General features: G+C 38.2%; 1 protein-coding gene across 4 annotated transcripts in view; it reads left to right on the plus strand.

Annotated features, from left to right (window-relative positions):
- RNF128 (ring finger protein 128) overlaps window positions 1–26,844 on the plus strand; it is a 65,055-nt gene that overhangs the window by 15,579 nt on the left and 22,632 nt on the right. For all 4 annotated transcript variants that reach the window (XM_070784437.1, XM_070784439.1, XM_070784436.1 and 1 more), the window contains exon 2: window positions 14,931–15,178. In XM_070784437.1, coding sequence (XP_070640538.1) covers window positions 14,931–15,178 — 248 coding nt within the window. The remainder of the gene's footprint in view (window positions 1–14,930; window positions 15,179–26,844) is intronic.

Consider the following 26,844-nt stretch of genomic DNA (forward strand, 5'->3'; position numbering starts at 1 on the left):
ATGATTAATGCAATTTCCAATCTAATTCCCCTGTTATAAACTATACGTGAAGAGAAGACACACAAAAAGAGGTTCCAATTGCAGCAAAAGTTTGAACACCCCTTTATGACCAACCTTGTGATGGGATATTGTAGTAGGAGAATAGTAACAGGAAGTAGGTGAAGATAAACAATGACCTGGTCCTTACCATCTAGGTTACATTTTCAGCCTGTGTTGCCTATTTTTTGGCTAATAGTGATATTTTTGTTTGGCACTCAAATATCAATAAAGGTAGGGCTTTTTGTTGTTGAGTCGCTCAGTCATGTCTGACTCTTTGCGACCTCATGGACTGCAGCACGCCAGACTTCGCTGTCCTTCACCGTCTCCCAGAGCTCGCTCAAACTCATGTCCATTGAGTTGGTGATGCCATCCAACCATCTTTTCCTCTGTCATCTCCTTCTCCTCCTGCATTCTATCTTTCTCAGTTTCAGAGACTTTTCCAGTAAGTTGGATCTTTGCCTCAGGTGGCCAAAGTATTGGAGCTTCAGCTTCAACATCAGTCCTTCCAATGAATATTCAGGACCGATTTCCTTTAGGATGGACTGATTGGATCTCCTTGCAATCCAAGGGACTCTCAAGAGTCTTCTCCAACACCACAGTTCGAAAGCATCAATTCTTCAGTGCTTAGTCTTCTTTATGATCCAACTCTCACATCCGTACATGACTACTGGAAAAACCATAGCTTTGACTATACAGACCTTTATAGGCAAAGTAATGTCTCTGCTTTTTAATACGCTGTCTAGGTTTGTTGTATCTTTTCTTCCAAGGAGCAAGCATCTTTTAATTTCATGGCTGCAGTCACTAGGGCTTTTAGACCAGCACAAAAATGTCACTCTCTAGAGTCTGGCCATATTTAAGGTTCCGAGTACATTTTCCTTTCATACATTCTTATACTAGTTTCACATGATCTGGAAATTTGAGGGTTAAGTGGCAAGTGATGGGGGCCATATCTGAATTTTATTTTATGCCTAGGCTATCGCCTCCTTTTGTGCTCATCCCATCCCCCACCCAATACAGTAGTAATTTTTTCAGTGGAATTCTCCTTCTCAGGGTCTCACATTACAAGAAAACAGAATCAATGACTACAAGGAGAAAAGAGCACTATAATTTTCTAACATTTGTTTGTATAAGTTTTCTTTCCTTGAAACCCTAAATCTCCTGTTTAACTTTTTTTTTAACTGCTCAATAAAGATCGGGTTATTATTAACCTGTGATGTATATATTGTAAGTCAGTAATTCCTTTACCTTGAGCCATTAAATATTCTTATCAGATTCTGAATAGTTCTGGATATTGTGCAGTTTATTATCCCAAAGGATTGAATACACTGATGCTATGGAGTTTACTGACTAGCATTCCTCTGGAAAACAGTAATAAATAGCAACAACAAATGTTGAATTGGCTTCTCGAAATCTTACCTCCCCCAAACAAGAACTGTAGCAATAGAAAACTTTAGCATAAACATTTAATGCAATCACAGAATACCCTTTTAACCAAATAACATGCATACTAGAATTTCTGCCTAGCCTGGCAATAGCGTATCTTATTATTTTCTTTTCCTCAGTATCAGCACAAATTTAAGGTGGTATAAATACTCAATCTGTTCCAATGCTTCAAGACCTTTTAAGTCCTCTGAACTTCCTCATAAGTGCCCAAACAACCAATCTCCTAGTGAACCAGGATGGCTGACTGGGTTCTAACTTGAACTTGGCATTAAAATGATATCTGTCCAGCTCCTGAATGCAGGTGTGAATCTGTAGTGAACTCAAATCCCAGGATGGAGAGGGATTATTGCGACCATTAGTACTGCTCTGGCTATATGTTGATTTCAGTGGAATCAGCACTGAAGCAGTAACCATCACACTAAACCCAAGATCTGCAGAGTAGGATTAGTATTTAATTTGTTACTTATTATAGATATGTCCTTGCTGTAGGCAGACATGTCTTGAAGATACGCCATTGTTGAATGTAGGGAGGTGATGCATCTTAGACTGTTCACACAATTATCTTTAATGATGAATTTGTTTTCAGATTCAATCAAGATTCAAATTGTCACTAAATATAGCATTCCTAAATTGCATTCATCAAACATTTGACATGTGTTATGTGCCAAGCACTCTGTTAGACATTGTAGTTTCAGTGATGAAAAACCCAGTCCCTAATGTGAAAGAGTCCATAGATTAGTGAATCTCAGGTAAACCAGATAACCTCAAGGAAGTCTGCACTGGACAGTGTAAAACCTGACTATCTATGTAGATGAGTCAGGATCTTATAAAAGGAGGCTGAACTTTATTTTGTAGGTGAATGAAGCTACAGAGCTTTATGGAGTCCAGTTAGGGATCTTTGGCAAAGAACTCTTTAAGAGCCTTTGGCAAAGGAATCGCATGAACATTTTTCCCATTTAGAAAAATTTATCTGGTAGCCATGAGGGGACTGAATTGAAGGACTGAGACTGGTAGCTTGGAAACTAGCTAGCAGGTTGTTACAGTGATTTAGGTGGCACTAGTGCAAGGAGATCCAGCCAGTCCATCCTAAAGGAGATTAGCCCTGGGTGTTCATTGGAGGGACTGATGTTGAAGCTGAAACTCCAATACTTTGGCCACCTGATGCGGAGAACTGACCCATTTGAAAAGACCCTGATACTGGGAAAGATTGAGGGCAGGAGGAGAAGGGGATGACAGAGGATGAGATGGTTGGATGGCATCACCGACACAATGGACATGAGTTTGGGTGGACTCCGGGAGTTGGTGATGGACAGGGAGGCGTGGCGTGCTGCGGTTCATGGGGTCACAAAGAGTCGGACATGACTGAGCGACTGAACTGAACTGAACTGAACTGAAGTGGTAAAGAACCCACCAGCCGATGCAGGAGATGTAAGAAATGCAAGTTTGATTCCTGGGTCAGGAAGATTGCCTGGAGGAGGGAATGGCAAGCCACTCCAGTGTTCTTGCCTGGACAATCCCATGGACAGAGGACCCTGGTGGGCTATAGTCCATGGGGTTGCAAAGAGTTGGACACAACTGGAGTGACTTAACACAGCACAGTGATTTAGGTGAGACACAATGGTGACAATGGAGCTGTGTTAGAAAAGAAATGGGCCTGTTTCTTATGTGGCTGATTTTCTAACTTCTCTCTGTGAAGTACTTACTGATAAAATAAGTCTATTGGCAAAGTCTTTCTATGCAGAGTCAAGGATTGGTCTTGTTCTGGCTAGAGTGACTGGACCACTGTCTTGAAACTCCTTGGCCATAACATCAGTCAAGTTATAACCAAATTTCAGCCAATATTTCTAAAAGTATGGGTTACAGACTACATGCAGTCAGTGAACCCACAGAACTTGTTAAACTGCAGTTTCCCAAGCCTCACCCCAGACATACTGAATTAGGGAATGGGGCCCAGGGATTTCAATGTTTTAACAAGTCCGGTAATTCTCATGCATGTTAAAGTTTGAGAATCATTGATCTAGTCCCGTAGTTTTCAAAAAATGATCTCGGAGCACTGTTCCCTGAGATTCTTTCAGGGACCCATGAGGTCAAAACTATTTTCACAATACTGTGTAGACATTATTTGCAGAATTCACTGTGTTGACATTTACACGGATGGTTTAAAAGCAGTGGTGGGTAAAAGCTGCTGGCACCTTAGCACCAATCAAGACAGAAGCAGCAAACTATATTGTATACATTCTATGCATTTGCAGTAAAAAGGAAATGCCGGTTTCACTTAGGACTCTTCTTGATGTAACAGTAAGAATAATTTTTTTTTTTTTTTAATCTCTACACAGCTTTTTTTTTTTTGCCTGTTCTGTGTGGTGACAATGGGAAGTAGTTGCAAAGCACTCTCATGACTGAGTTGTGAGCCAAACTAGCTGTTATCTCCAAGCAACTGCTTTTTAATTTGAAATAACTACCGACAAACAATAGTTATGCAGCCTGGGGTATTTGGAAGACCTTTTGTCAAAAATGAACTAAGTGAACCTGTCCTTTGTATGCTAAGTCGCTTCAGTCAAGTCCAACTCTTTGTGACCTTATGGACTGTAGCCTGCCAGGCTCCTCTGCCCATGGGATTCTTCAGGCAAGAGTACTGGAGTGGTTAGCCACCCCCTCCTCCAGGGGATCTTCCTGACCCAGGGATCAAACCTGTGGGTCTTGCAGCTCCTGCATTGCAGGAGTTTCTTTACCGCTGAGCCACCAGGGAAGCCCTTTCAAAGAAAAGAAATGACAGCATTTGCTGCTAATGATAAAATTTAAGTGTTCAAGCAAAAATTAGGATTTTGGAAAACTTTTACCTACCACATGAGCTTGACAGTTTCTAAGACTTAGACTTTTCCAGTGAAAATTGTAGCAATATTAACAACCATGATTTTTTTTTTATATTGTATAATCTTGAAATGAGTCATCATTTTTAAAATCTGCATAATTCAGTGAATCAGTACTCTCCAGACGACCAATGCATGGTGTCACAAAACCATGCATAGATACAGGATCCATTCAATATATTAGATCAATGGATTTTCATTTAGCTAAGTAGAAACAATTGATTGATAGGATTTCAAATTCTCCCTTGCACCTAATATTTAAGAAACTACCACTTATTGAGTTTTGTTGTAACATAAAAGAAGAATATGTACAATTATTTGAAAATGCTATTAAAACACTCTTCAATCTTCTGATTACATATTTGTGTGAGTACAGATTTACCTTTATATATTTCAACCAGAAAAACAGATCACAGGTCTAATGCAGAAGCAGGTATGAAGATCCAACTGTCTTCTATTGTCTGACATTAAAGAGGTTTGCACAAATGACAATGCCACTCATGACATTTTTAAAAAAAATAGTTATTTTTAATAAAAATGTTAATTACATTAATATATATTTATAGCTGTTATATATGAATGAATAAATATTTCTAAAATTCCTGTTAATTTCTAATCTGGTTAATATGAATAGAAATCTACATAAACAAAAGTTCTTTGGAGAGTTTAAAGAAATCCTAAATCCAGAAATTTAGAGAAATGCTGACCTAGCCCTTGTGTTCTTAACAATGTGCTAAACATTACCACTTGTGGAAATCAGAATAGGCCTGGCAGGACTAGGTTTTTTTAATAAGAATCCTAAAAATTGTTTACCTGTGAATATGGTATCAGAAAATTATGCATCTGTTACCTTTTGAACAGTATTGTTTCTAATTTTCTAGTGCCTTTAATATGCTATTTCCTGAAAGTTCCAGCTGCCTGAAAATTTTTGATGCCATATCAAATCTGTCACCTATTCTCTAAAGTATTATTACCTTCAAAATCTTACAGCAGAAGTACTTGGGGATACAGGGTAGAAAGAAAGTCAACTTGTTGAACTACCCATGGCTGTGTGCCTCTGTTTCACTTGTTGGCTTAAAAGGATGATAATAATAAAAGGTGATTTTGGTTATCTTCACTGCCACCGCCCTTCCCTCAAAAAGATGATTTGTAACAGTGCAAAAAGTAAAGAACCATGGCTTTAACAGGCAACCTGTACTAAAACCTGTTTCATGTTCTGCAATAGACTAGAATTTACCTAAAGGCAAGTTAGGAGCGTCCGTCTGTCCTAAGTCACTTCAGTCATGACCGACTCTTTGCGACCCTATGGATTATAGCCCGCCAAGCTCCTCTGTCCATGGGATTCTCCAGGCAAGAATACTGGAGTGGGTTGCCATGCCCTCCTCCAGGGGATCTTCCTGATCTAGGGAGCAAACTAGTGCCTCCCTGCATTCCTGCAAGAACTTCTGCGGTTCCTGCATTTCAAGTGAATTCTTTACCTCTAAGCCACCACGGAAGCCCCACAACACATTAAAGGGATGTGCAGTACTGGTTTGTCTGGTTCCCAGTAAACCACAGACATATATTTCCAGATACTTTTAAGAAAGCACTTGTATATTTGTTTGTTGAGGTGCAATGATAAAAACTAAAATTTTAATTGAGAGCTGCTATGAAGCAGTCAATTGAAGAAACTAAATTTGGTTTGTTGGTAACTGGTAGTAACCAGAAGTGAGCAAAAAACAAGTCGTCACAAAACAGGAATTTGCATAAAGAGAGGTTAGTTTGGCTTAAAAGTTTAGATAATTTTTTTTACTCATTTAAAAAAAAAATCCACTTAGGACTGCTTGGTTTGGGGAGCTTTGGTATCCCTCTTTGAAGTACATTGACCTTCCCCAGTTGTCCAAAGAGTTTGGGCTATAGGGAAGGAAACTGAGCCTTTACAAGCTACTTGGTGAGGACTTCCCTGGTGGTGCAGTAGTTGAGACTGTGCTTCCACTGCAGGGGTGCGTGTTCAAGCCCTGGTTAGTGAACTAAGGTCCCAAATGCCATGGTGGTGTGGGCCAAAAAAAAAGCTACTGTAGACAAATGAATATTTAAGAAGTTCATGTGAATTGGTTCCAGATTTTCTAAAGGAGGAAATGTTTGTTAGAAAATTGTGTTGAAATTCACCACACCTAGATCTTGTTCATTCCATATACAAGTGAATTCAGAAGTGTTGACCCCATTAGTATCATCAGAATGAATGTGAGCTTAGTTTTTTAAGAGCTACTTTGGCTTTCAGTTGCCTTTATTATTTGTAAGTCACTCATTGTGAAGATTTTTTTCTAATATTAAAAGTGAAAAACTGGTTGAAGGAGATATTAGAACAGCTTTCCTCACCTCCTTGTATTTTGTGTTTGAATGCCAAGATGCTGTAAGTATGTCATCATTATGCTTAGGATATTTCATATTTTATAAAATATTTTAGAGTTCATTTTACATTTTGACATGTTAATATTAAAATGTGTGAGGAAAAGATCCTGAAGCACAGAGCTCACTACATAGTTTGCATTTGACAAATAATTTATTCAATGAATTTGTCTGTGTTCACAAATAAATAAGATTAGACCCAGACCATAATATTATTGGAGATATTGGAGAAGAAAATGACACCCCACTCTAGTATTCTTGCCTGGAGAATCCCATGGACAGAGGAGCCTGGTGGGTTACAGTCCATGGAGTCACAAAGAGTCGGAGACGACTGAGGCAAATGAAGCAAGCATAATATCACCGGGCTTCCCTAGTGGTGCACGGGTAAAGAATCCTGTCAATGCAGGAGATGTGGGTTCAATCCCTGGGTTGGGAAGATCCCCTGGAGAAGGGAATGGCTACCCACTCCAGTGTTCTTGCCTGGGAGATCCCATGGACAGAGGAGCCTTGCAAGCTACAGTCCATGGGGCCACAAAAGTGTCAAACATGACTTAGTGACTAAACAACAACAATAATTTTGTTAGTTTTTTGAAAGAAATGAATGAGATTGGTCACCAGCAGGATCCTAATGTCAGATTTCTATATATTATGAATAATAACCATGAAGTGTTTTTTGCCAGTAGTGATGAGGATGCTAATTATAATTGAATGATGTTTTAATTGAATGATATTCAGTAACAGTAGTAAGAGTTGCTACAGCCTATTTTATTACGTTTGTTCCCAAGATAAGCACATACCAAAACCTTTAGTCATTGTTTTTTTCCTCAATCTTTAAACTTTTTATTTTGTGTTGGGGTGTGGCCAATTAACACTAGTAGTAAAGGATGCACCTGCAAGTATAAGAGACTTGGGTTTGAGATGCTGGTTCGATCCCTAAGTTGGGAAGATTCCTTGGAGTAGGAAATGGCAACCTACTCCAGTATTCTTGCCTGGAAAATTCCATGGACAGAGGGGCTTAGCAGGCTAAAGTCCATGGAGTCGCAAAGGGTCGGACATGACTGAGCACACACACACATATAGCCAGTTAACAATGTTATGGTAGTTTTAGGTGAACAGCGAAGGGACTCAGCCATACATATACATGTATCCATTATTCATTGTTGAACATTTGAGATTAGAGTCTAAATTTCCTCTTATGCTAAATTATCGTCTATTCCTAATCTGTCTCTTCTCCCAAAGTACCCTAGAGCAGAGTGAAAATGTGGGAAACTTGAGCCGCATCATGTTATCAATGGTTTTTAAGTGGGAAGTTCAAGGATTCCCTATAGAATTGATTAACTGCTACATTTTGTCTATCAAGGTAAGTGTCGAAGTTCTGCTGGACCCGGGAACGTGTATTTAAGCAACAAGGGTTCAGATTAGCTATTCTTGACCATTAAATTGTCAACTATAAAGTGATGTTAACACACTAGAATTGTAAACATGACAGCTTTTCCTTTTTGCTTTTCAACTCTGAAAATTTATCAGAGACAAAGCATTAAAATTTATAAATAAGTCCTTGAAACAAAGTGTAGATTTAAAGAGATTTAAATCCTGAAATGACAGCTCTTCTGTGATCAGGGTTTATGCCATTAACGTTTGTTCTCCAATTAATGATCAGTTTTCTTCATATGACACTTTTAGTCTATTAAAGATTTATCTTTTGGCAGGGAAGAGGTGCGATGATTTTTGGAAAAACAATGAAATTAATAAATAGCTGGTTTGAAAATTCCATAAAGGTAGCAGAAGAAAGTTGTCTTATTCCTTTGCCAGAATTGATTTTAGAAGCTTTAGTACAGCCCTGTCTCCTTAAGGCAAAATCTGCAACCCAGTGGTGTGATTCCCACTTCAAAGTTATTTTTGCCACATTATACTTATTCCCTCCCTCAAACTCTAGTCCATTTCTGGTTTCCAATTTTTAAATAAAGAGTTCTACTAAGTTCAGAAATTTCAAAACAAGTATAGTTTGTGATATTACAAATTACTGGACATTGAAAGAAAATAGTCTTTTTTATGTAGGAAGCAACTCTACTAACCCAGTATCAGTTCAGAATGTGGTTTGGAAATTATTGTTTTCTACTACTGTCCATGAAAATGGATATGTACAATTCATTTTTCAGGCTTAGTTCATATTCCTAATGGTGAAAGGCTAATATACAGGAGACATCTGCAAATGCCTAGAGGGCAAGGACTATATTTTATTCCTTTCTGTGGCCCCAAGGCCTAAATACTTACAATATACTTAATGAGTTTTGAGGTATTGTCTTCTGTATAAGTGATCCACAAGAAGATTAACTGAACCATAGCCTTGATCTTTTTAACACTATGTTGTAATTAGCTGAGCTCTGCAACCCGTATTTGGCTTCCTAGGCTTGGTCCTTTCCAAAGGAGACAGTTGTTATAGCAAAGTTGTTGGATAGAAAAGTGGAACACTTGACAACTTGTTTAACAATATGTATTAGTGCACTAACATTGGTTTTAAAGATCAACTGTAAGAATGGTTTTAAGGAAATAACAATAATATTAAAGATTGTGGTAAAAATATTTGCATGTAATATGTTATTGCACTACTATGAGAGAATAAACTGATATGCAAAATTCTACAGCATGAGGAACATAGATTCAATGATATAGGTTAGTAATAAATGACTAACTTTTTATACAGAATATGCTGTGTGAGACCTTAAAAAATCACTTACAAAGTTATTAATTTTAATTTGAGAGGTTTAGAATCAGCTGACGCATAATAGCAGCCTCCTGAATCTCCAATATTTTAAAGACAAGAAGAAAGCTTAAGGGAGAAAAAGACTTGGCATGCCTGCTGTGGCAAGACACACACAGACTCACTCACATGCCCCAGTCAGAAAAAGGTGTTTTTTTTTTCTTTTCCACAAAAAGAAGTCTGACTGTTCTTCTTTGAAGTTTTGGGGTATATATTCTTTGGGTTTAACAGAGTAGCAAGTAGAAAAACAAATTTAACTTGGCTGTACATGAACTTTGACTGACTTTTTAAAGTAAGTATGAAAAAGTGAAAAGAATAAGCAAAGTATTAATAATTTTGTTATAATTGTATTCTACATATATTTAAGTTTTGACTCTATAATGTCCAGTGGTGCACTGGAGTTTTCTGACTCAGCCAATTGTACCCATATTTTCCTAACTCCACATTTTTATGGCCATTGTTGTTTGTTGTTTAGTCAATAAGTCATGTCTGATTCTTTTGTGACCTCATGGGCCGTAGCCCATCAGGTTCCTCTGTCCGTGGGATTTCCCAGGCAAGAATACTGGAGTAGTTTGCCATTTCCTTCTCCAGGGGATCTTCTTGACCCAGGGATTGAACCTGCGTGTTCTGCTTGGCAGGCAGATTCCTTACCACTGGAGCCACCAGGGAAGCCAGTTATATGGCCATGGGAGTAATATTTATGACATGGAAATTGGCACACACTACAAATCAAGGCTTCTTCCATCTCCCTTAAGAGCCAGTCGTTAAATCTTACCACTGCCTCCTCCAATGTACCTATTTAATTTTCGTTTTTTACTGTCAAATAATAGCTTTAGGTTTCACTGAAGATAGAGAACTGATGTAGAATGAAGAGCAGAGGCACTGAAGCCAAACTGCCTGGGTTCAGATACCAGTTCTGCATGTATTAGCTTGTGTTATCCTAGGCAAGTTAGTCTTCTCTCTAAAGGGATAATAGCAATGCCTATCTTGTAGGGTTGATAAAAGGATTAAATATGTTAATACAGGTAAAACACTTAGAATAAGGTCTAGTTTATAGATCTTATCTGGCAACTTTAATTATCCAGAAAGCAGCCAGGATTCAGGAAGTAAACAAAAATATCACTGAACAACCAATCTAAATATCAGAGGGTACTTGCCCCGAACCCCTCAAGTTCTCTCTGGAAGCCTGTTTTACTCTTTGCTTAGATCCAAGCTTGACTGACTTTTCAGAGCTGACAGTAGATTAGAGGTATAAAATTAGAAAGAGTGAAAAACACAAGCTCTCTCCCCCAAAGAAAATTACCCAAAGTGAGAGCTCATAAATGAGTCAGACTGGATGATCTCTAAGGTTGATTCTAGCTCTCCAAATCTGTGACTTTGCTGGAAAATCACAACAGTTTAGGGACAAATAACCTAACTACAATATTAAATAATGGTTTTCAAAGATGATCCACTATCAATAGTAAATCATAATCAGTATATCCTAGTTAGGAAAGTAGGGCAGTATGAATGGCTTTTTAAAATGTCCATTCAAAATTGTTGAAATTAAGTATTTGTATGAAACTTTTTTGTTGAACTTGGGAATTTGGCTTATATGGAATACCTAATTCCCTGACAATACTAGATAAAGGAGAGTGTTGCTATAGTTAACTAAAAGACAGAGGGAGTATGGCATGCCAATTGAAATGCAAAAGAAAATGAAGTACTAGCTAAAAGCTAAAAGCCAAGTGACAGGGGAACAAAGAGGAAATATTTACATTCTCACTTGGAACTTGTGGGGGAGGAATAGCATAGAAGACAACATTTGAACTGGGAGTTAAGTAATACATAGGCAGAGAAGGGAGGAGGAGTGTCAGCAGATGTAGGACATTTTAGGCTGAGAGAACAGAATGAACAAAAGGAAACTTATGAAAAGTGAACGCTACTAGCTGATCCTATGTGACTGGATGGATCCAAGTGTTCATGAGATACGGTTGTAGTGGAGATACATCAAACTGGAAAAGTTGGTTTGGGACCAGATCATATAAGGCTTTAAATACTAAGCCAAGAAGTCAAAAATTTAATGAGTAATAAGGAGGCACTAAAGATTTTTGAGCAGGGAAGAGTCATGATCCAACTACATAATGGCGAAAGTCAACCAGGAATGTAAACACTGATGAAACTTTAAGGGAAGGGGGAAATTTGGAGTTAAGAGTGACCAGTTAGGTTACTGAAGTAGTTCAGTCAAAGAAATTATGAGGGCCTATTATATAGGCAACAGGAATGGAATGGAGGTTCTGAAAATGAGAGATGCTAAGGAAATTTTATCTATTGCACACATGCATGTTCAATCGCTAAGTCGTGTCTGACTCTGAGACCCTGTGGTCTGTAGGCTGCCAGGCTCCTGTGTCTATGGGATTTCCCAGGCAAGAATACTGGAGTCTGTTGCCATTTCCTCCTCCAGAGGATCTTCCTGACCCAGGGGTTGAACCTGTGGCTCCTACCTCATCTCCTGCATTGCAGACTAATTCTTGACTGCTGAGCCACCCAGGAAGCCCGTATTATCTATTGGGCTGGCCAAAATGTTAATTTGGGTTTTTCCGTATGATGTTATGGAAAAACCGAAGGGAACTTTTTAGCCAACCCAGTACATGACTGACTAGGTTAGCAGGGCGTATTCAAATGTGATTCTGGTGTCACTAAACCTGGTGACCAGTGGGTTGTGATGCCATTAACTGTAACCAGGAACAGTGGAAGAGGAGCAGTTTTTAAATAGTTTCAAGGGTGTAGAGACTAGGAGATGTATAATAATGTTTAGAAATAGGACTTTTATATGATTAGAAAGCTAATTCAATAGATAGTTGTACTACATATAGCATATATGAATATGAATTGGGGTGATTGAAGCACAGCATTGTTCCTTATGTGTAGACAATGTACATTTCTTGACTCTCCTCATTTTTTAATCTCCATTTGACCACAAAGGCCAGTATATTCCTGAGCATCCACCCCTGCCACCCACCCCATATCTTCTAAAAGAATGAAAATGTACTTCTATTAGTAAAAAACATTTAGAAAGACATCTGTGATTTAAAAAGAAGTCTTTAGAAATATCATATATTCCTAAACCTCATTTTTAGAATGATCTATACAAATATTATACATTTTACAGTATCAGAAAGTGAATGCTATAGTTAATCAAAACTTTATAACCAGAAGCTTTCCTGAGAGATAGCTTGTAGAGAAAAGCCAAAAAATTACAAAATAGAATTGAAATAATTTCTGTGCTTTTAGTGCCAGGGCTAGAAACTTAAAGCTCCCAAATAAAGAGGAAAATCTGCCTCTCTCTTGCAAAATAGCCAGTTATTTAGGACCATTTGCATTATATACTGATAGAGGAAAGAGATACAACAGAAGACATTTTAGCCTCCTTTACTTCCTGCCGCTTTTGAAATTTTACTCATGTTAAGAGAGGAGAAAGTGAGTCTTCAGTGTTACCAAACTAAGTAATGGCAAATGAGTCAGCAGTAATATAAAAGGGTTTAACTGAATGGCTATCCTGTGGTAAAATAATGTCTTTGGGAACTTCAAGGATCTCTAATACCCTATGAATATATTTTTTGAGTTAGTAACTTCAAGTGAGGGGAGAATCTTGATCTTTTGTAGACTTTGGCCACTGGGGGCCATAAATTTAGGAGATTACTTAGGTAATAATTCTGCTATAGACATTGCCATTTGAGGTTTGTACTCTTGATTTGATCATTGAAAGTGTGAATAGCAAAGAACTCTAACCTTTTCCTAAACATTACTGGTCTCAGGTCATTTAAACTAGAAGGAATATAAACCATGATAAGCATTGGACTGGTAAGAGTAATATTCTCACACCATTGGGAAAGATTGGGAAAGATAATGTCTGTCCTTTATTTTTATCACAAGATTTATAAAGTTGGTAAAGTGGGAGATGTTACAGAGATTTAGTCTTTTAGACTAAGACTTATAAACTATTAGACTAAGTAAAAAGTCGCCAGTCCAGGTTTGATGCAGGATACTGGATGCTTGGGGCTGGTGCACTGGGACGACCCAGAGGGATGGTATGGGGAGGGAGGAGGGAGGAGGGTTCAGGATGGGGAACACATGTATACCTGTGGCAGATTCATTTTGATATATGGCAAAACCAGTACAGTATTGTAAAGTTAAAAAATAAAATAAAAAAAGTTAAGTCTAATTTCAGACTTGACTTTAGTTGGAGTTGAATGGAAACACATTTCTATCAGTTGTACATGTTACATTCATTGCTAACCTGATTGCTGCTGCAGTAGCTGCTAAGTCGCTTCAGTCGTGTCCGACTCTGTGTGACCCCATAGACGGCAGCCCACCAGGCTCCTCCATCCCTGGGATTCTCCAGGCAAGAACACTGGAGTGGGTTGCCATTACCTTCTCCAATGCATGAAAGTCAAAAGTGAAAGTGAAGTCGCTCAGTCATGTCCGACTCTTCGCAACCCCATGGACTGCAGCCTACCAGGCTCCTCCGTCCATGGGATTTTCCAGGCAAGAGTACTGGAGTGGGTTGCCATTGCCATCTCCAGCTAACCTGATTAGGTCTATGCAAAACCTTAGGGCACCTTGGACAAATTTCATATTGCTTTTGAGGATATAGAAAAATGGCACATGGACATATATACACACACACACACACACACACACACATATACAGTATATATATATATATATATATGTTTGTGTGTGTGTGTATATATATATATATATATATATATAGGTTGTCCATTTGGGCTGTAATCATTATCACAAATTATTCTGATATATATATCCTTATACATTTTATTTTTCTTTATTTTTTTGACTGTGTTACATGTGGGATGTGGAATCTTAGTTCCCCAACCAGGAATCAAACCCATGCCCCCAGAAGTGGAAGTGTGGAGTCTTAACCACTGGATCTCAAGGGAAGTCCCTTCCTTATACATTTTAGTAGCAGGCTCATGAGATAGTCTATCACTTTATAAATTCAGAAATATACAGTTAAATTTTTCGTTTTTCCCAAATCTCAGATTCTCTAGGAGAATTCCCTACTCTCCAGGTGACTACTTTAAGAAAACCTTCATGTAAGAGGCAAATTGGGCCCCAAACCTGATACTTTTGAATTATATGTAGCAAACCTGAGAAGGGGGGAGGTATTTATTATATATTAGTATCATGGCTTCCTTACTAAACTATGAGTTCCTTAAGGTCAGTAACCAAGTCTCAGTATGCTTATATTCCCTGTAACTTACGTGTACATATGCGCCCAATAAATGTTAATTGAATGAAGGATTGTCCTTCCTTTGTCTCATTGAGTGTCCTTTAAAATCATTTTAGCAATTGGATTTTTATACTAAGAAAAATTTTATACTTTAGCTTTACCAAACTAAAACTGAATTCCTTTTCTTTTACAGGTGCAGGAGACATTGTTGCAATCATGATTGGCAATCTGAAAGGCACCAAAATTCTACAATCTATTCAAAGAGGCATACAAGTAACAATGGTCATTGAAGTAGGGAAAAAACATGGTCCTTGGGTGAATCACTATTCGATTTTTTTTGTTTCTGTGTCCTTTTTCATTATTACGGCGGCAACTGTGGGCTATTTTATCTTTTATTCTGCTCGAAGATTACGGAATGCAAGAGCTCAAAGCAGAAAGCAGGTTTGTAATGATCCTTTCTTCCAATTTAAAAATATTTTACTGTTTTAATTGTAGATTCAGTATCATTCATTTTAATATGCTTCCCTTGCTGGACAATGATCCATGCGTGTATTTTGTGAAAACTGGTAGATTTTAAAAGTATGTCAGTATCTGTACTCTCAGATCTTTTATTTTCTGAAACTGGTCTAAGGCCTTAATCCTACTGGGTTAAATCTTCTAATACTTTATTAGAGAGCACAGCAAGCATTTAAGTATATATGGGTATAAATACATATGTCCTTTTGCACATTTTTCTAAATGACAAAAGCATTTCATATGCAATATAGAAAATTTAGAAACTAGAAAGTATGAGGTGGTGGTTTAGTCACTAAGTCGTGTCCCACTCTTGAGACCCCGTGGACTGCAGCCTGCCAGGCTCCTCTACCTATCCATGGAATTCTCCAGGCAAGAATACCAGAGGGGGTTGCCATTTCCTTCTCCTATGTGCCTATGCCTGTGTTCATTTGCATTTGGGGGCAGGGCTGGGAAGAGAGACTAGGCTGAATATTATGAGTAGGCAAATGTAAAGATCTAATTGTTCACAATATAGTACTTGATTCCAAACAGAGTGACAGAGTCATAATTTCTCCCAGATATTAACAATTGGTATATAAACAAGTACAGAGTATAGAAATAATAGAACAAAAATACTGAAGTATCATTGAACAGGGAAGTACCTGTTTGTCTAATGTTGATCCTACTACCTTTAAACTGCCCCTCATCCCTCTGTTATCCTCACTTCTCTTCCTTACTCAACTTAACTTCCATAGCCATTCCCATGCATGTATCTTCAGTTTCCTTGGCCCTTCTCTCTCTTTGTTATACTTGCTGTCAAAACCCAATCCTGATTATATCCTACTTCCCACCTGTTCTGTGCCTGTTCTTTGCTTAGCTGAAGTAGCAGAAAAACATTAGCATCTCTGCAACTGGCTAATCTCACTTTAAATTTGTGACCACAAACTCAGAGTGAGTTTGCTTAATGCTGCCCAACAATCATACCATCTTTTCTTAGCCATTTCTTCTTCTTTCATAGATGACTAATCATACACATTCCTTTCTCTTCAAACCTCTAGTACTTACCTCCAGTTTTACTCTCAACTTGTATTTTGGGTCTTATTCCACTGAGAAAATTGAAGTAATCAAGAGTACTTCCACAAGCTTCTACCACATTTCTGCATCTGTGTCTATACCCGCTATCCTCCGCTTTGTCTTCTGTTACTGTAGACACCCAAACATACTAGTAATTGCTTCCATTTTCAAAAGAACTTCTTTTGACCCCAGGCCAGAAAACTTGGGAGTTAATTCTTTATTTTTCTCTTTCTCTCACTTCCTGTATAACCTCTATCAGTAAGTCCTTTGTTTCTACCTTCATTGTATATCCAGGATCTGATTACTTCTTAGCACTTCCTTTACTTCCACTCTGATCCACACCACAATCATTTCTTAACCTCTTCTCCCTCTCAAGAATTCTAAACACAACAGCAAAGCTGTGTACCACTTCTCCAGAATGTTCACTAGGAATTTAAGGCTTTCAGCTGATCACATAGTGGGGGGCAAGATTATATTTTATATGTACTTAAAAGTTTCTCCAAAGACAGATTCTGACCATTTCATGCACTTTTTCTCCAATAAGCAAAGATGAACCCAATTTATTTGAGAGTGGGGGAGCAGTGAGGATTTCTAGACGGCAAGAAAATAAGCTTAGGAATAGGTGAAAAATTAAAATCTTATTATAAAAACTTTGTAAAGATTTAGACACCAGCATATGGTAAGGAGTGATGATTATCTCAATGTTTAAAGTTAACTGACTTCTGTACTTCTCTTTAAAGAAGCAGCTTATCACATTGGTGGCAGGTTCAGCCTGTTACTAGCTGTGGTCAAAAGGATGTTTAAAATTCCTGTGCCAGACGATTCAGTAGTCTCACACTGTGTTAATATTTGACATTTGTATATTGTGCTGGTTTTTATCTCTGAGACTGGAAAGAAATTGGTGTCCAGTGTAATGAACTATTCAAAGGTTATAGTTACAATAAGAAGAGTGTTTGGTTTGTGAATGTTCATGGTGAGGTATGTATTTCTGTTCTTCAAGTGCTATGTGAAGTCTGTTAACATGGCATTAAACCCCATAAGCAAATAATATAGTTCATAGAGAACTACCTGGTATTGCACAAGCTACATTGATATTTAACTCTGATCTCATCACTGGTTTAAGTAATTTTCATAGTTTTATTTCTTAGAAAAGTTAACTTCTGTACAAATAGTTAAGAATAGCATTAAAACTTCTCACCTTTTAGAGAAGGCTTTGAGAGGGCATCTTTCACTATTTAATGGGCTGTATCTGATTATTCTTTGGTGACTAAAAGATTAAATATATGAGACTGATGATCCCTTCTGCTTGTATATACTTGAGAGTGCTGAAATGTCATTTACATGTTATTTAATTTTCATAACTTCCTATGTTTAAGATGTAGAGCTTGATGCATATGATAGTTATAACTATCACGAAATATTTGACTACCTTATCTCCACTTCACTGGTCGAAATGGTGCTGAAACTGAGCTATAAAAATTTACCTTCATTAGAACATTAGGAATTCATTAAATTATTTGGGTATGTCTTCCCTCTGAACCATTTTGACACATAGCAGATAATGTGAGGCAAATCGATAAATGTATAACCATAAATTTGATGACCAAAATGCCAAAGTATAATGGACAGCATGTAGTGGTTGTATGCCTGACAAGCCATAGTATGCTGTGTAAGAACACACATTATCCCTGGTTTTGTGGATGGAAAGCTTTTAAACAAGATGAAAAGTGTCAATGGGTTGTGAATGAAAATAACATATTAGGCATTATATAGTGGATTCAGGGAGAAGGCAGTGGCACCCCACTCCAGTACTCTTGCCTGGAAAATCCCATGGATGGAGGAGCCTGGTGGGCTGCAGTCCATGGAGTCGCGAAGAGGCAGACCCTGAGCGACTTCCCTTTCACTTTTCACTTTCATGCATTGGAGAAGGAAATGGCAAGCCACTCCATTGTTCTTGCCTGGAGAATCCCAGGCACAGAGGAGCCTAATGGTCTGCCATCTATGGGATCGCACAGTTGGACACGACTGAAGTGAGTTAGCAGCAGCAGCAGCAGCAGGTGGATTCATGTTTTCACCGGGGACTACCCTAACCGAAGACAAGAAAGAGTATGGAAAACCTTATGGCATGCGCAGACTAAACTGAATTTGGGAGTGACCACTATACACATGACTCTGGCATGGGACACCCTGCATTTTGGGGATACAGTGCATGTACCTTAACCTTATTCAAGCAATCAATACTCAATGGAAACAAGATACATGTTGGGTTAAACATCGGCCAGTGAAACCAAAGAGGGCTCTAGGTGAAATAGAAGCTGGCCTTGGTGTAATGGAACAAGCTGAATTCACTTTTAGTGAAAAGTGTCTTTCAGAAGAAAAGAAATTACTCTGACATAGACAGATTTGTAGGAATCATCTTCCAAGAGCGAATAAAAGAATGGGAATCTACTTGGAAAGATGATAAAGACTGGGTAATAAGGTCACACAGAGCCAATAATACTGCTAGAGAATGCTAGCATTCAGCACTGGGAAAGAGCATGTACTCTGACACAACAGGGTCTGTTAACTATTTTACTTCGAATGGAGATCCAAGTAGTCATGGGGTAATGGCTTTTCATTTTTACTTATGGAAGTTGAAGAGCATCTTTGAGACACATGCAGATCCTCAAACTTATGGAAATTTTCTGAGTGAAATTGTAACTTACATTATTGATCTCTGACTTTTACAAAAGGATGGACCAATGAGATGAGGTATAGGAATAATGCTGAATGATGCACATGTTTTCCCCATGGAAGGGAGATGGTCTTGCTGCACAACAGTCAGTGGGAAAACTGTATAATAGTGTGACTTGAAACAAATGATGGGCTTTGTCCTCAGCTAACATGGAACCTAGAAATGACATCACCGCTGGTGATAACACTTGTCCATGATATCTGATATGTGGGCAAAGAACAATTACTCTAGGAAGATTTAATAAACACTTCTGTGATACTTCCCCATTTCTTTTGTAACCAAATGAAACCTGGTTACATCAAATATTGTGATGGTGTGATACTGGTATTGTTGGTAAGATTCAGCTGCCTTATATAAACAAATTTTATGATAATCAAATGTATTGGGAAACTGAACTAAAACCTCCCAGCATGTGATGTCAATGGAGAGTGACTAGCCTGAGGAAGAATTAGATGTAGTTCATTACTTTAAATAGCTCTTTACAAGGTTATCACAAAGTTCAAGTGGCCATAGATCAAGGGAGTAAACATAATTAAATTGTTACATCAATATAAAGATGTCTTAAATGGTCTTATTATGACTAGGAGAATAATTTATCTGAGCCTATTTTCATCCTTCGTTGCCTTCTGCAAGTATTAGATATGGTTATGTTGCTCTTGCTTACCTTATATATAAATGCTATACTAATTGTAAAAGCCCAGATATGACTATTTCATTGTTAAAAAGACCTTGATTACAAGAGAGGGAGTGGATTGTAAAGAGACAATACAATAGATTTAGTTGCTTACTCCTTGAGAGTCTCTCAGGAAACCATGCTTGTTCCTTAGCCAACCCTGGGAAAATGGTCCTCAAGGTGGTTTTATTTTGTTTGTTTTGTTTGATTTTCTGTTTTTTTCCACTTTTATTGAGATATAATTGACATAGAGCTCTGTGCGAGTTTAAGGTGAACAACATAATGATTTGACTTACATCCTAAAATGATGACCACAGCTGGTTTAGTGAACATGCATCATCTCATGTAGATACTCATTAAAGAAATAGGAAAAACAATTTTTTTTACTTGTGATGAGAACTCTTAGGATTTGCTTTCTTAATAACTTTCATTTATAATATATAACTGTGTTAATTATACTTGTCATATAGTACATTATATCCCTAGTACATACTTATCTTATAATTAGTAGTTTGTAGCTTTTGACTACTTTTATCTAATCCCCCCTCCCCCCACTATCTGCCTCTGGTAGCCACAAATCTGACCTCTTTTTCTATAAGTTTTTTTTTTTGAAGTATAATTGACCTATAACACTATGTTAGTTCCTGGTATGTAACACAATGATTTGATATTTCTGTGCATTTCAAAATGATCACCATGATTGTATAGTTGTTACTTGTCACCATAAAAAGATATTGAATAATTACTGATGGCTTCCAGATGGCGCTAGTGGTAAAGAACCTGCCTGCCAATGCAGGAGACTTGAGTTTGATCCCTGGGTTGGAAAGATCCCCTGTAGAAGGAAATGGCAATCTAGTCCAATATTCTTGCTTAGAGAATTGACTTAGAATGCACACACTCATAATTACTGACTATATTCCACACACTGTGCATTTCATACCTGTGACTCATTTATTTTGTAACTGAAATTTGTACCTCTTTATCGCCTATAAACAGTGAAATATTATTCAGCCATAAAAAGAATGGAATCTTAACCACTTGCAACAACATGAATGGACATAGAAGATATTATGCTAAGTGAAGTAAATCAGGCAGAGAAAGACAAATAGTGTATGATTTCACTTACATGTGGATTCTAAAGAACAAAACAAATGAAGAAACATAACAAAATAGAAACAGAGTCATAGATACAGAGAACAAATAGGTGGTTGCCAAAGGTGAGGGGGATCGGGCTGGGGGGCAGAAATAGGTGATGGAGATTAAGTGGTACAGACTTTCATTTACAAAATAGATTAGTCAAAGTGTTCTTTATGTTAATGGTTGATAATTTTGTTATATACATCTGAAGCAATAGACCATGTTGTACCAGTTTGTTATGGGTACTTGGCACAACAGTCAAGATAAATAATATGCACTTGGCTTCATTGTAGGGGTCCTGAGTTTGGGGCAGCATAGCCTACTGCTAGCAGAATTATGTAGTGACCAGTTAGTTCCCCATCTGAGCCTCACATCCTGAGATTCAAATTGGCTTCCTGGGCAGAGATCTGTCACATGTGTCCTTGAAGTTTGCTGCCAAAGAGATAGCACTCCTGTGTGGTCTCAAATGAGGAAGAACTTAGCTACATTAATACCTTAAAATTTGTCCTTGAACTTCAGTTCAGTTCAGTTCAGTCACTCAGTCTTGTCTGACTCTTTGCAACCCCATGAATTGCAGCACACCAGGCCTCCCTGTCCATCACCAACTCCCAGAGTTCACTCAGACTCACGTCCATCAAGTCAGTGATGCCATCTAGCCATCTCATCCTCTGTCGTCCCCTTCTCCTCCTACCCCCAACCCCTCCCAGCATCAGTCTTTTCCAGTGAGTCAACTCTTCACATGAGGTGGCCAAAGTACTGGAGTTTCAGCTTTAGCATCATTCCTTCCAAAGAAATCCCAGGGCTGATCTCCTTCAGAATGGACTGGTTGGATCTCCTTGCAGGCCAAGGGACTCTCAAGAGTCTTCTCCAACACCACAGTTCAAAAGCATCAATTCTTTGGCGCTCAGCTTTCTTCACAGTCCAACTCTCACATCCATACATGACCACTGGAAAAACCATAGCCTTGACTAGATGGACCTTTGTTGGCAAAGTAATGTCTCTGCTTTTGAATATGCTGTCTAGGTTGGTCATAACTTTTCTTCCAAGGAGTAAGTGTCTTTTAATTTCATGGCTGCAGTCACCATCTGCAGTGATTTTGGAGCCCCAAAAAATAAAGTCTGACACTGTTTCCACTGTTTCCCCATCTATTTCCCATGAAGTGATGGGGCCAGATGCCATGATCTTCATCTTCTGAATGTTGAGCTTTAAGCCAACTTTTTCACTCTCCTCTTTCACTTTCATCAAAAGGCTTTTTAGTTCCTCTTCACTTTCTGCCATAAGGGTGGTGTCATCTGCATACCTGAGGTTATTGATGTTTCTCCCGGCAATCTTGATTCCAGATTGTGCTTCTTCCAGCCCAGCGTTTTTCATGATGTACTCTGCATATAAGTTAAATAAGCAGGGTGACAATATACAGCCTTGACATACTCCTTTTCCTATTTGGAACCAGTCTGTTGTTCCATGTCCAGTTCTAACTGTTGCTTCCTGACCTGCATACAGGTTTCTCAAGAGGCAGGTCAGGTGGTCTGGTATTCCCATCTCTTTCAGAATTTTCCACAGTTTATTGTGATTCACACAGTCAAAGGCTTTGGCATAGTCAATAAAGCAGAAATAGATGTTTTTCTGGAACTCTCTTGCTTTTTCGACGATCCAGCAGATGTTGGCAATTTGATCTCTGGTTCCTCTGCCATTTCTAAAACCAGCTTGAACATCTGGAATTTCAAGGTTCACATATTGCTAAAGCCTGGCTTGGAGAATTTTGAGCATTACTTTACTAGCGTGTGAGATGAGTGCCATTGTGTGGTAGTTTGAGCATTCTTTGGCATTGCCTTTCTTTGGGATTGGAATGAAAACTGACCTTTTCCAGTCCTGTGGCCACTGCTGAGTTTTCCAAATTTGCTGGCATATTGAGTGCAGCACTTTCACAGCATCATCTTTCAGGATTTGAAATAGCTCCACTGGAATTCCATTACCTCCACTAGCTTTGTTCATAGTGATGCTTTCTAAGGCCCACTTGACTTCCCATTCCAGGGTGTCTGGCTCTAGGTGAGTGATCACACCATCATGATTATCTTGGTCGTGAAGATCTTTTTTGTACAGTTCTTCTGTGTATTCCTGCCACCTCTTCTTAATATCTTCTGCTTCTGTTAGGTCCATACCATTTCTGTCCTTTATCGAGCCCATCTTTGCATGAAATGTTCCTTTGGTATCTCTAATTTTCTTGAAGAGATCTCTAGTCTTTCCCATTCTGTTGTTTTACTCTATTTCTTTGCATTGATCGCTGAGGAAGCCTTTCTTATCTCTTCTTGCTATTCTTCGGAACTCTGCATTCATATGTTTATATCTTTCCTTTTCTCCTTTGCTTTTCGCTTCTCTTCTTTTCACAGCTATTTGTAAGGCCTCCCCAGACAGCCATTTTGCTTTTTTGCATTTCTTTTCCATGGTGATGGTCTTGAACTTAAAGCATGACTAGAAATATCTGAAACATTTCTGGTCACATTAAATTTTCTCTGCTCTCCTAGTATATGAAATTAGCTGGAAGACTTACCAGGTGGCTGCATACTGTACCAGTATCTATCTATCTATCTATATATATATATAGATATATTTATAGTGGGTGCATGTGTATGTGTCTGTTCCTGCTTAAATTTGAGGTTTAGAACCCTTTACAAAACTACTGGTTTGGTTCTTACATGAGAAGAGCAGATTAAACAAATTCTTATCTGAGTAGGACCTAGTTTTATAGTCTTTCTGTGATTTTCTCATTGAACAAAGGGAAGCTCTTACAATGAGTCTCTCAGGACTTTTTAAAAAAAGTATTCACTTACTATAATAAAGGTTTTGATTGTTTCTTTGAAAAATGCTATCATCTGAGTCATAACCTATCCCCTGGGTCAAATTCCCCCTTTTCTCAATGCTCTTCCTTACAGTGTATTTCTTCACACTGTTCACAGGGATCGTCTTCATGCAAATGATCTGTACTCATATTTCTGTAATTCCATAGACTTATGGGAAGCTGTGTTACCGTCTGCAGCTCCTCTTTCCTTTAGGAATCCTCCCGTTCAAATATTATACATAGGGGTGTTTTTGCTTACTCCTCTTAAAAATTATTTTTATTTATTTGGCTGTGTCAGGTCTTCATTGCAGCATGTTGAATCTTCTAGTTGCAGCATGCAAATTTTAGCTTTTTAAATTGAAGTATAATTGACATACAATATTAGTTTCAGATGTATGACACAGTGATTCGATGCATAGGTTTTTGATTGGGGAAAAAATAGATTTCTCTCAGTTCTCATATATCAAAATAGCCACGACACTCAGATTTTGATTTTGTTCACAGGAATCTGAGTAAAAGAATCCTCTTACCATAATTCTTGATTTTAAGATTTCTGTTGTATAAATTCTAAGCCAAATTTTTATGAAAGCTTTTATTTTTAAAAAAGTGGTGGCTTAAGAACAGGAAAATCTAGTTTGCTTATATCCACGTTCTTTTCTTTCTTTTATATACTCACCCTGCCCAGCCCCCCATCAAGTAATTAGGTTCGACTACATGCCTAGTTATTTATGTGGGTTTCAGTTAAACTGAAAGCTGAATACCTTGGGACCAAAAATCAGGCTGACAAATAACCAGACTAAAACATTTATTTTACTTAGTTCAATATAAATTCATAGGTAAAATAGGTAGAATATCTTTGTGTTCACTGTAATTTAAAAATTGAACATTGTAATATAAGATGAGAATTGCCGCAGATCTTCATTCTTCGGCCCACTTAAAAGTGTCGCTCAGAACAACAACAGAAGAAACTGTACAGCCGAGATTCGTCAGTGACTAGAACATCCCAGCTTTTGAATAGAGTAATGACATTAAGCTTCCGCTGACAAAATTGGCCAACAACCAAACTGCTTTGAATCAGTCTTCTATTCTGCCAAATTTTCTTAGACCAGGTATCTCTTAGAACTGGGGAGGAGGTGGGTAGAATATGTTGATATAAAATACTTGTTTAAGAGAGTTCCCCAAATCACAGTTAAGTAGTCAAATGAAGAAGGATTTGAAGATTGGATAATAGCTGACTTTGAGGGTTTTTTCCCTTTCATTTATCTTCTTCACAAGGAATGTGAAGCCCTTTAAAGGCTTCTTTGCTGTTACACAATGGAGGCAGTGTACTATAGTGGAGAGATCATGGGCTTTAAAGCCAGATAGAACCTGGGCTTGAATTGAATCACAGCTCTGCAACTAACCAGCTGCCTGGCCTTTAGTCAAGCTTCAAGACCTTTTCTTGTCTATAAAATTTGGATATTAAAATGCCTATTCCATAAGGTTGTTACTGTTTAAACAAGATGACACATGTAAAAGCTTAGGGTTAAACCTGACGCATGGCAGGAGTCCAATACATGTTCTCTAAACCTTTTTTCCCTCAAAATTGATTGAGTAGAGGCTTTTAATGAATAAAACTTAAATGGGAAAATCTCTTTTTCTAAATTCAAAAGCTATCCTTTGAGTAAAGATTGATTAAAAAAAAAATGATTAAGGCCCAGTCTTCTACCTACTCACAATCTACTAGGAGAAAAAGACACATGAATAATAACAACTACAGAATATAAGAGGTGGAAACAATGTGCTGTTGGAATTTATAGGATAGGAATTCTGATATGATGGAGAGGTACTGAAAAGGTGTCTGAAGCAATTTGTGTACCAAAGTAGATAAACTCTTAAGTTCTGTTTTTTAAGAAGTAAAACATAAACTATAGTTTGCATTAGGCACATTGTCTTTAAATATTAAAGCATATAGCGGCACCCAAAAGTTTGACTTAATATTATTCAAACGTGCTGTTTAGTTACTAAGTTGTGTCTGACACTTTTACGACTGTAGCCCACCAGGCTCCTCTATCTATAGGATTTCCCAGGCAAGAATACTAGAGTGGGTTGCCATTTTTTTCTCTAGGTGATCTTCCCAACCCAGGGATTGAACCTGTGTCTCTTATGTTTCCTGCATTGACAGGTGAATTCTTTACCGCTGAGCCACCAGGGAAGCCCAAAATATTGTTGTAACAATACTGTATAGGATTATTAGTATTCCTACTTACTGGTGAGGAGACAGAATTGGAGAGAGGTTTCATATTTCCCAAAATGTTAATTTCTTAGTCATGTCCAACTTCTTGTGACCCCATGAATTGTAGCCTGAAAAGCTCCTCTGTCCATGGAATTCTCCAGGCAAGAATCCTGGAGTGGGTTTCCATTCCCTTCTCCAGAGTATCTTCTTGACCCAGGGATTGAACTGGGGTCTCCCACATTGTGGGCAGATGCTTTACTGTCTGAGCCACCAGGGAAATCTCAACCTGTATTTAATATAAACTGTGCTGTGCTGTGCTCATTCATGTCTGGCTCTTTGCGGTCCCATGGACTGTAGCCTACCAGGTTCCTCTGCCCATGGAATTTTTCCAGGTAAGGATACTGGAGTGAGGTGCCATCTCCTACTCCAGATCTTCCCAACCCAGGGATTGAACCTGCATCTCTTGTGTCTCAAACATTGGCAGTCAGATTCTTTACAACTAGCGCCTCCTGTTGTTGTTTAGTCGCTCAGTCATGCCTGACTCTGCGACCCCATGGACTGTGGCACACCAGGTTTACTCTTTGTGTCTTACTCTTTGTGACCCCATGGACAGCACCATGCCAGGCTTGCCTGTCCTTCACCATCTCCTGGAGTTTGCTCAAACTCTTGTCCATTGAGTCGGCGATGCCAGCCAACCATCTCATCCTCTGTCGTCCCCTTCTCCTCCTGGGAAGCCCTTAATATAAACTACTTGGTCTTAATCTTGTTCTCATATGTCAGTATTTAGAGGAGTGGGTGCATCTTGGAAACTCCTACTATCAATGTGACAGTGAAATATTAATATTTTGAGTGCTGATGGCAGTTTTAAAACCTTTATTCAGGTTCTAAAAATTGTGCTTCTTAACAAAACCACAAGTCACACCTCCGTATTGAAAGAAGTATA

Source organism: Bos indicus, chromosome X (genome assembly GCF_029378745.1).
Source record: "Bos indicus isolate NIAB-ARS_2022 breed Sahiwal x Tharparkar chromosome X, NIAB-ARS_B.indTharparkar_mat_pri_1.0, whole genome shotgun sequence".
Taxonomy (NCBI): Eukaryota; Metazoa; Chordata; class Mammalia; order Artiodactyla; family Bovidae; genus Bos; species Bos indicus.